The sequence below is a fragment of the Syngnathus scovelli genome, chromosome 1 (genome assembly GCF_024217435.2).
Source record: "Syngnathus scovelli strain Florida chromosome 1, RoL_Ssco_1.2, whole genome shotgun sequence".
NCBI classification, from domain to species: Eukaryota; Metazoa; Chordata; class Actinopteri; order Syngnathiformes; family Syngnathidae; genus Syngnathus; species Syngnathus scovelli.
The window spans coordinates 26378448-26389199 of NC_090847.1; the positions used below are offsets into that span (position 1 = coordinate 26378448).

A 10752-nucleotide genomic window follows, 5' to 3' on the forward strand; every position below is an offset into this window, starting at 1 on the left:
CATTTTATTAAAACTTTCTGGCCAGTTTTGAGACCGTAGAATTAATTCAGGGTAGATGGAGCGATTCAAATCCTGAATCAAAAGACTGTTGGGCATGCTGATGTATTTTGTTGCCACTTTTTTTTTTCTTTTGTTTTTAAATTATTTGTCTCCCCAAATAGAATACAACGTGTTCAAATACCTTGTCCTTTAAGTGCTTTGAAAATGAAAAATATCTGCGAGTACTTGTATTTTTTTAATTCATGTATTTAATTGAAAAAAATGGCAAGGCGCTGGTGTGATGCACGCATAGTGCCAGTAGAGGGCAGCAGAAGCGTTGAATTGAGACGCGTGTGGCCTCTGTGTACTCACAAATGGGCGGCGCGCATCGTCAGGCCCAAAAGTCCGTTGAGTCGTCCTCCCCCGGGACACTTGCACGATGTGCGCCGAGAAGTTGGCGAAAGCGCAGACGATCGACCTGAGGCGGAAGTTCATTGGGTACGAGCAAAATGTGTTTATTTATTTAGACTGACTTTTTTTTTTTTTTTTAACTGCCTGAGTTTTTTTTTTTACGTCTTCTATGCAGGCCATCATGTAAAATATTCTTCAGTGATGACCCCATTAAAATGGTGCGCGCCAGGGGTCAGTACATGTTTGACGAGAAGGGTCAGCGCTACCTGGACTGCATCAATAACGTGGCGCACGGTAACGAATGACGTCATTGTCGCAGCTTCAAAGTGCAAGTGCAGAAAGTGAAAGGGTTGAAATGTTGTTGAATATTTGATTTGGAATTTGCGTTGGCTTGACAAAGTCAAGGTAGAGAAAATAGATACAGTGCCCTCCAAAAGTATTGGAACGGCAAGGTCAATCTGTTTTGTTGTGTGCTGAACTTTAGTTTTCAGCTCAAAAGATGAATACGATTTTCACGTGAACAAAAATATTGGAACAGTCCATAAATGAAAAATGAATTTAATATAATATACTTACTTGCAAAAAAACTACATCGACCCATCGAGGCATTGACTTCACCAGACAGTTGTTCTTCATTTGCATGCTCGATTGGGTTAAGGTCCGGTTTTGAACCGATAAAGTCCTTTGTAATGTTTTTTTTTTTTCTGTAACTTGCCAGACCTGAGAGAAGCAACCACAGCTTGCACTTGCCCTGCCTACAGGCGCAATATGGCTCATCATTTATTTATTTCCCTTCCTCCTCACCCCACTAGTGGGTCACTGCCACCCAGATGTGGTTTCGGCCGGCGCGCAGCAGATGGAAATGCTCAACACCAACTCGCGCTTCCTCCACGACAACTTGGTGCTGTACGCACAGCGGCTGCAGGCCACCTTGCCCCCTCAGCTCTCCGTCTTCTACTTTGTCAACTCGGGGTGAGTACACGCGTGACAACACTGAGACGGAACGGGAAGAGGGACACGCCTCTCGCGGTCTCATCACCTTGCCTGGCGCTGACTTGCAGCTACGCCACATTCCGTAAAACTCGTCCAACCCAGAAAACAAAAGCGGGCGCAGCCCTTTTTTGCTCTATTTGATTCCGGCAAAAATATGAATGATGTCCTGGCTGCATTATAAATGCAAACATGGAACACGTTTCATCCCGATCTAAAAAAAACACTTGTCTCTTGTTTAAACACACTTTCCGCAATTTAAGGTCAAGGGTCACGCAATATTATTACACACTGTAGCTTGAATTCCCGGAATCTCCCGTACAACAGAAATGTGATTCAATTTGCGTCATTAATGATTATCAAATCCTGTGGTGTCAGAAAGAACTTGAATCTTTGTTGGGAAACGTGCAAAAAAAAAAAAAAGTGACTAACTGTAAATGATTGCACACTGTTGCTTTAAATCGGGGAGGGTGACTGTAATCAGTCAACACATATATAATATGATAACGAGTCATCTTTATTCTGTGGAGGAAAATTAACATCCCTGACGAGTCATAAATCTCCACATTGGGACTTTTGCTCAGATAAGTCAAAGTTAGCGTGGCAGCAAGATGTGTCAATAAGTAACTACGCTGAGGATCACAAACATTAGCCTCAAGTGTTATATTTGCTTGTTGTTTTGCTATTGGCTTGTGGAAAATAAAATATTTTAACTGGCATCCGCAAACAAAAGGTGCTTTTGTATTTGAATAACGTGTCATCATTTCAGTTTTGTGTGTTGCTTGTAAGCATAAAGATGTGCGAATGAGTCACGCGTGGGGCCTCGAGCGAGTGTGTGTTTAACGGTGACTCAGTAACTGGACGGTAGCGAGCGACTGACCCGGCGCCCTTTTTCAACTCTAGATCGGAGGCCAACGACCTTGCGCTTCGCCTCGCCCGCCAATACTCAGGCTGCCAAGGAATCATCACCCTGGACAAGTGAGTAAAACCGACCGTGCCCTCCCCCCCCTCCCCCCCCTTCAACATCTTGTTTGCGTTTTGTCGTAGCGCCTATCACGGCCACGTGACGTCTCTCATCGAAATCAGCCCCTACAAGTTGCACCATCTGGCGCACGCGCCGCTCAATCCATTTGTCCACGTGGTGAGTGCAATTAAAACGCCGTGACTCAACCAGACCTGTCATGCAGTGACGCGTTACTCGATAATGGCCGATTGAGTCAGCAAGTTTGCTTTTGCTCGTCAGGCCCCGAGCCCGGACGTGTACAGAGGTAAATACAAAAATGACCACCCGAATCCGGCCAAAGCATACGCCGACGAAGTCCGAGATATCATCCGGCGAGTGCAATCGGAAGGAGGCAAGGTGAGGTCATGTCGAACCTTGAACATTGTGCGACGGTTGAAAGAGGTCGTCCGATTATCTCGACTTTTCTACAGATCGCCGCTTTTATCGCCGAGTCATTGCAAAGTTGCGGCGGGCAGGTTATCCCCCCTGCGGGCTATTTCCAGCAAGTGGCCGAGTACGTGCGAGCGAGTAATTAAAATTGTGCTCATGTCGTTGCATATGACTGAATCGCCTCGTTGTCGCCCCCCGCAGGCACGTCCGTAAAGCAGGCGGACTCTTCATCGCCGATGAAGTCCAAGTGGGTTTCGGCCGGGTCGGCAGCCACTTTTGGGCCTTCCAGCTCCAGGGTGATGATTTTGTGCCCGACATCGTCACCATGGGCAAGCCCATCGGCAACGGGCACCCTATGTCGTGCGTTGTCACCACCAGGGAGGTGGCCGAGGCCTTCATGTCGTCGGGCAACGAGTATTTCAACACGGTAAGAACATTCAGTGATGACTGCATCACATTGGTCCAACAAAAATGATGCTGCCGAAATTCTAACGATTCTGGAATGACTTGTTTAGCAACCCTGGAAGGGATCCCCTCAGAAAATCTGATCCAACTTGAACCAAATCAAAATCCCCTTAGGAAAATTGAACAGGAAGTCGGCCATTTTGGTTTGAAACAGCCATGTTGTTGTTACTAACGAATTTGAATAGTCAAATGTTAACTTTGTTGGGTACAGACTTGTTACTTTAAATTTACTGCACTTTAAATTTACAGAATCCATCATGGTGAAATTATAGCTTCTGGTTGCGAGATGAAACGAGAACCCGTTTTCACGTCATATCGGCAGAAAGAGTGCCGGAAATTCGAACCCGATATCACTGTGAAAATTATTTTCCAGAGGCTTACAAGAATTTTCAATTGTAAACAGATTAAATAATGATCTGCTCTTTATAAGATGTGCGAGTCATAAATGGTCAAATGAAAAGGCTATTGTAAAGATTATTTGCGGCAAAATCTTGCGGAGTGCTGCTTTAATATGTGTTTTTTCAATTGTACACTCACTGGCAACATTATTAGGTACACTTAGCTGCTCTGTTTTTGCGCTTGTAGTTAGCCCCGCAAAACCGATTAGCCCACAGAATGAACAAATGTTATTTTCGGAAAGTTTAATGTTGAAAATCCAGTATACCTACAAACCAGCAACAACAAAAACTTTTTTAGAGAGCTTCTTGAGAAAGTAGCAAAGGCCTAAAAATGAGACAGAAGAATTTCCACCTGAAAGAAAGCTGCCTCTAAAAAAAAACAATATTAGCAGAAGGATTTATAATCCAGGTTTGTCGCTGCAGGCAATTTTCACGCTTTACATAATAAGTAGGCTCGGAAATGTCAAAATGTCTGTCAATACCGTTTTCCAGGAAGCAGGACTTTCTGCATTCATATCAGCCAAGTCAAAACACTGCATAATTGTTCTGGAACTTATGACGCTAACCTGTGTGTGTTCAGTTCGGGGGTAACCCGGTGTCATGTGCCATCGGTCTGGCCGTCCTTGACGTGATTGCCAAGGAGGACCTGCAGGGTAAAGCCTTGCGTGTCGGTGGCTACCTGACCTCCCTGCTGGAAAAACAGAAGGAGAAGCACCCACTGATTGGTGATATTAGGTAACACACGAGTCCAAAAGAGCGTGCCGGTCGCGGCGAGGAATGACCGTGTGCCCACCCGTAGAGGTCGCGGTCTATTCGTGGGTGTGGAACTCGTGAGGGACAGATCCAAGCTCACACCCGCGACGGCAGAGGCCCAAGAGGTCATATATCGGTAAGCGACGTCCACGCTTGCCGCGAACTGAGCCGAAATGACCTTTTGACCCTTTTGCACCCAGGTTGAAGGAACAGCGCGTGCTGCTGAGCGCCGACGGGCCGCACCGTAACGTGCTCAAGTTTAAGCCCCCCTTGTGCTTCAGTACCGATGACGCCGACTTTGTGGTGGACAAAATGGATGCCATTCTCACAGGTGTGATGGAAAGTCCAAACACTGCTTCAGAAAATCCAGCAGAACAAATTATATTCGGCAAAATACAATTGGTGGCAAGTACTGTATCGGCTGGCTGGTATCAGCGGCTTCTACGAGGACGCGATACCTTGAAAAAAAAAAATACTATACACAAAAGCGTTCTTTTTTTTGCTACACAAAAACTCTGATTTTCAAAATCCTTGGTGTGTTGTGCTCTTCCACCTACAATCATCATTTACTTAATAATAATAATTTCATAGTTAACTTTTGTTTATTTTCTACCCACAGAAATCGAAACAGCCACAGGTTTGACCACTGCCAACATACTGAATGGTAAGGATCATGTCCATAAACTTATGCAAACGAAAGAAGGTACAATTCATGTGTAGTTGGAACTACTTTGAACTTGGCTTCATATGGTTCATCATTACAAAATAACTCCAAGGTGACACATGCATCGCTTTTCTTGTTTACTTTAGGTGGCAGTGGGTAAACGCCCTTTTGCGTCATCGCCACGGCTGTAAAGTCAGAAAGGTATCAGTCAGGAAATTCCGAGACTAAGCAAGCGTGCTGCTGGCAACTCAACATAAAGCTTGATTGTCAAATAAGACGACAATTAAGAGGGAGGAGCATAAAGGTAATTTTTTGCACTTGGTCTAGTCAAGTCTGCAACATGTGAAATGCAATTTAATATGCGCAGCGTCCTGGTTTGAATGAGTTGATCTTGACGGGACGTTTAAGGACATCAGGGTAAAGGGACGCTTACTAAGATTGGATGCCCGCTCAGCATGGGGCAAATGGCACTTAATGACTCCTTTAGGAGGATTTTTTTAATACCATATTTAATTCATGATTTAGGTTTCTAATTCTTAATAGATTTAAGGTTTGACTCGTGCAATATGTTTTAAAAATGTGATTTTTGTGCTTCTTCATCACTCAATGTCGATAGCTTTACAGACATTAAATGCAGAATCAAGCAAATGTGACTTTTTCTACTGTTCTGGGTTATTTTTCCCTTAATCAACTACCACCACAGCAAGAGCTTCTGAAAACGGTTTTATTTCAAGACTTGGTAACAAAAAAAAAATTCACTTGCTTCTTTTCCATTGCTGGTTGTTTTTCGCGCTTAATTTCTGTGGCAACATCAGTGCTTTGAGTCCAGATGAATGATCATCCACAGTGGAATTTATCCCATGAGATATCCCCTAGTGAGGAACAAAAAAAAAAAAAGAAGTGAGCTAAACGGGACAGGATCGTCACAAACAGTTTCTGAGACTTACGGCAACTTCATGCGCATGAAAACCCGAGCCATGAAGAAGCTGAGGACGACACTGACAAAGCCGATGAAGAGCAACAGGAAGCGGTTGAGCTTGGGGATGTTGGGTGCATTGGAGCGGTCCAGGATGATGAAGCCCAGGCCTCCCATGGTGAACAGGAAGCTGGAGGCCAGGCCCTCCATGATGTACTGGCCGTTCACCCTACACAACGCACAAAACGTGCTTGCATCTTTTGCGTCATCCTTCCAACGTGGACGACGCGCTCACCTGTACGCCAGAAACGCCACCGGCCGCTGGTGTCCGTGCTCGTCCGTCATCGAGCCCACGCTCGGCGGCTCCACGATCACGTCATAGATGATACCTTGAAGGAGGAGAAAAGGTAAGACACAAATTAGTTCACCGTCACCAGACTTTTTACACAAAGTGGTCACAATTTTAAAACATTCTCTGTCTCACTTAGTTTATTGGATAAATGTAAAACAACTTTTTTTTTTTTAATTCGAATGGAGTGACATCACAATACGGCTGGACATGACGTCATTTTGCAAAACCTTGTCTTCTCGTAAAAACGCTCAGGCACGGAATACCCGGATGTTGTTGCCAGCTATCTTAAAAGAAGGCTGCACGGGTTGGAAGTTTGTGAAGCCTTGGCTGGGAAAATACATATTTAAAATTAATGGTAATATATTTGCATGCAAACGGGAAAGTTAACAAGTTCGTATTTAAAGAGCCTTGCGCTACGCTATAATATGCGACGGTAATGACGTCATAACAAAGCGCCCGAGTAGTATTTCCAACTCTTTTCCATTACTAAAAGTTACCCATCTCGTACGTGCAGCCTATAAAAATGTCGACGAGCCAGTGAACACGAGTTAAACAGCACACGTTCGGTCGCTTCTTCAGCTGTTTAATTACTTAATTGTTAGCTAATGCTAGCTCGGTTAGCTTGGTTCCTTGCAACATTTTGAAGCAAATCCACATGCTCGACATGACTCGCAGTGATTTCCTTCGAGTTTGAAAATGAAGAGTGTGCAGGGATGAGTTTTGATTTGCGGTGTCGCCTCTCTGGCGTTTGCGCGTCGGTCAGTCGCCCGCTGTGCTCACCTCCGGTGATGAGAAAGTACGAAAGGATGACGAGCGCGTAAACGCTCATAGCCGACGGCATGTGCAGCCAAGACGGCTTCTTCAGCTTCACGTTGGGACATTCGAGCACAGTGAACGGGATGCTGTACAAAGTCTCCATCAGGTTGCCGACAGGACCAAATCGAAGAATGCTGTTACCCGGCTATTGCTGCTGCCTGCCGTCTCGGAAGCATTTGGTGACGTGTCCCGGAAGTCAAGTGAGTGACGTTTCTTTTTTTGTAGAAATATATTTTTTTCACATAACCAAATTAAATTGAGTTAAATAAAATTGATTATCTTTGCATAACTAATAGCAAGAAATGTGAATGTACAAACTAGCGCAATGCGTGCAACGTCACGATCATATCGAATGTTTTAGTTGGCCCAACTTTGTCATGTTTGGTATAGTATATGAAATATTTCAAATAATACAGTCAACAGATTTTTAGGTGGAGTCCCTCCGTTCCAGAACCGCTGCAATGCATAACCTACTCAAAATAAATCTCATTAAAACTTAGAAATATTTTAGTGTTTTAAAGTTAACGCTATAGTGTCAGCAACTGGCAAACTCAAATTAAAACAACGAACTTAATTGGATCTTTTATAACATTGGCTCAAATATTTTTTTAGTACCAACACCCTAAAATATATTTTTTTAACATTGAATGCGCGTGTATTTTATTCTACCAGTAGGGGGAGCCCACGAAGCACTGTTCTGTACATTGTACATCAACTTGATAAAATGAGATCATCCCACACAATCACTTTCTTTGTTTTTTTTTATTTTAATTGTGGCACTACAAACAGACAATTTACTTTGACTTCTGGCTCTGTGCTTGCGCCTTGAGCACCTTGACGACGATCTTTTGTTCCTCGATCAGGAAAGCACGCTTGATCCTAGGAAAAGGTGAGTTTGTTTTTAATCATGAGATCTAAGCGTAATTTTTTGTCTCACTCGCTCAAAGCTGCACTCCTCACCTGTCACGCACAGACTTGGCGCACATGGAGCCTCCATAAGCCCTGCTGACGTGCTTCTTGGTCTTGGAGAGCCTCATAAGAACCTGAGGTCTCACAGCCCGGACCTGGAGAATAAAACCAAGTAAGAACCGACTCAAGTCACCTGGCAGCTCGGGCAAGCTTCCTTCCACTTACTCCGCGCAGTCTTCCTGGGGAGATGCCACACGCTGACTTGGGGGCTTTGCCCCTCTTCTTGGTGTACAGGTACACGATGCGGTTGCCAGGCGTTCGGGACCTACAAGACGGGGCAGGCGGGCGTTACACAGCTGTACAAGCGGTTGCAAACCCTCCAGCGCGGCGGGAACCTACAGTCTGGTCTTGTTGGACGCCGTGTTGTAGGACAACCTACGTCGGTAAGTCAGGCGCTGCACCATTTTGAAGCTAGCAAAACAACACACTGGCGTTAGAATGGTAACTACGTTATTCACCGTAACAAATGTTACCTCGGGAAAAAATAATTTCAAACACAAACGCGACTTGGTGTGTTTTTCATCAGCGTTGGTTTACGGCTACAACGAACGCTCAAAAATGGGAACCGGCAGCTGGCCGATTATTCATCACATTTGCAATAATCTAGCCGCCGAACAGAAAAAGAGTCACACACATAAGAGTGTCGAGATATTCTTTATATCCCTGATTTGTGGAATCGACGTTAAACACACCAATTGGGCGGATTGAAACAGATTTGCAATCGGCGATTTGCACAAGTTTCTATTAGCACTTTACCTGCTATGGCCGTGACCGGAAGAGGAAGGACGAAAGCGGATGTGGAAGTCTTAAGCGGCTTCACGCCGGTTTTTGCCCTGCCCTCTACTGGTGCTAAGGATGTACTGCATGGCTGTTATACAGACGCTTGTGTTTAAACTCTAGCTTGGAAATGCAAAGGTACTGATCTTTGAGTAAAAGTAACGTCACAAAAACACACACACTCTGCAAAAGTAAAACATGTTTGCTTTTTAAGTCAAATTCGTTGTTTGGCATGCACAAACTTTGCCAATAAAGCTGATTCTGATGACACTGCACACATCTGAAAGCAAAAAGACAAACAGGCACTTGCCAAAGTTCACCAACAGATGGCGATCCTGGCAAGCTTTTCGCGCGAGGCTTTTCCACAAACAAGTTCAGTGATGAGCGTAAAGTCAATGAGAAAACTTATTTCTGTTTTTGTAATGAATTTTTGCAATGATGATAATACTACTAATAATTATAATAATAATGATAATAATAATATGCGTGTGATAAATTTGAAGAAAAATAGCAAACCCTCTTATTATTGATCAGGTAGAAATTAATTGAACCAGAAACCAAAACTCGGCACTTAATTTAGTTTGACGGGCCAGCTTTTGTCCCCGCGCCTCGCTTTTGCCCCCGTGCCTCGCTTTTGCCCCTACAATGTGATTTCCATGCGAGGTGGGGCATGAGGGATTAACCTGCTTTTCATGAGAAGATTCATTTTAAGGCTGTCACACACACACGCACACAAACACACACACACACTATGTAGTACAAAAAACGAGTACCATCTTAATCTTTCAAACGTAATCATTTCAAAAGACTGCGTCCTAATCGATTAAGATCTGCATCCATGGTACCATATTGTGTTTATTTTATTTTATTTTATTTTTTTTTTTTTGGGCTTGTCATAGCTGACTGGCGCCGCGATAACCTCAAGCACATTCAATTACGCAATCCTCCCTGACCCCTTAGTGCCACCCTCACTTCTCCTTGGGAATTCCATGTAATCTGCTGAGATTTAAACCTGCTGCTCCCGTTTAATAAATCTAGTGCGATTAGAATAGAATCACAGCTCAGTCCCGCCCCTTCCCCTCATTTGACACTTTGCCACCCTCGCGTATCGCCAAGTATTTGTACTCTGTTACTTATCATATTCCCTGTGTCAATTTGGGCTTCGCTCGCACAGGACCTCCAAAGCTTCCCGTGTGTCCGTCACCACATCTGGCTGCTCTTTTGTCTCCTGCCCACGGAAAGCCATGAAATATTAAGCGGCCATATTCCGCTGCCAAAGGTCATTCCATGTCCTTCCGTGTCATTATGAGTTGTTTGTTCTATAATCTATGACGACCACCAGGGGGTCCCCCCAAGCTATATGCTTGGACCCCCTGCCCCCCAAGTGCCAGGCCAGATAGTTGACTCATATTTTCCAGATTTATTTTATCCTCATTAAGTCACATATTGTGAAGATATATATGGGTTTGTACATATTTTTTTATTTGTTTTGTGGACTCCTCCTTCCCCCCCCCCACAAGGAAAAAAATCCTAGCTCCGCCAGTGTATTGGCTATATACATGTACTGTTTGGCCTTTAGTATTTGCGAAGTCCTTCAAGCAGGATGTCACTTTCAGCTCCAGTACTTACAGTATCCATCAAACCTGCCTGAGGATTATCAATTTATTAATCTCCTCGCTGCAACCCAACAGATTTATTTTTCCACTTTCCTTTTTTCCCCCCGTCGCGCTTCAAATTCGCGACGACAGGCCGCATTTGTCATTGACGATACTTTCACACGGCCATTTTAAGAGCCTCGCTGATTGATTGGTTTTCCCGGAATCCCCCCAGTTGCCTTTTAGCCGTGCTGACTGGATCTTTTTTTTGCCG

General features: G+C 44.3%; 3 protein-coding genes across 3 annotated transcripts; 1 reads left to right on the forward strand and 2 right to left on the reverse strand.

Annotated features, from left to right (window-relative positions):
• Window positions 1-327: 327 nt before the first annotated feature.
• On the forward strand, window positions 328-5706 carry etnppl (ethanolamine-phosphate phospho-lyase). Its single transcript, XM_049735374.2, has 13 exons — window positions 328-477; window positions 566-684; window positions 1203-1362; window positions 2284-2358; window positions 2428-2521; window positions 2624-2740; window positions 2815-2897; window positions 2975-3200; window positions 4217-4371; window positions 4436-4525; window positions 4590-4720; window positions 5009-5053; window positions 5200-5706. Exons 1-13 carry the CDS (start codon window positions 419-421, stop codon window positions 5211-5213), a joined length of 1368 nt encoding a protein of 455 aa, XP_049591331.1. The 5' UTR covers window positions 328-418; the 3' UTR covers window positions 5214-5706.
• A 57-nt stretch (window positions 5707-5763) lies between these two features.
• Window positions 5764-7336, reverse strand: ostc (oligosaccharyltransferase complex subunit). The gene is made up of 4 exons (XM_049735375.2): window positions 7102-7336; window positions 6265-6358; window positions 6001-6198; window positions 5764-5925 (listed from the first exon to the last, which is right to left on the reverse strand). The coding sequence occupies exons 1-4, from the start codon at window positions 7238-7240 to the stop codon at window positions 5907-5909; spliced, it is 450 nt and encodes a 149-aa protein (XP_049591332.1). The 5' UTR covers window positions 7241-7336; the 3' UTR covers window positions 5764-5906.
• Window positions 7337-7884: 548 nt separating this feature from the next.
• Window positions 7885-8945, reverse strand: rpl34 (ribosomal protein L34). The gene is made up of 5 exons (XM_049735386.2): window positions 8863-8945; window positions 8446-8517; window positions 8272-8371; window positions 8098-8201; window positions 7885-8016 (listed from the first exon to the last, which is right to left on the reverse strand). The coding sequence occupies exons 2-5, from the start codon at window positions 8508-8510 to the stop codon at window positions 7932-7934; spliced, it is 354 nt and encodes a 117-aa protein (XP_049591343.1). The 5' UTR covers window positions 8511-8517; window positions 8863-8945; the 3' UTR covers window positions 7885-7931.
• Window positions 8946-10752: the final 1807 nt, after the last annotated feature.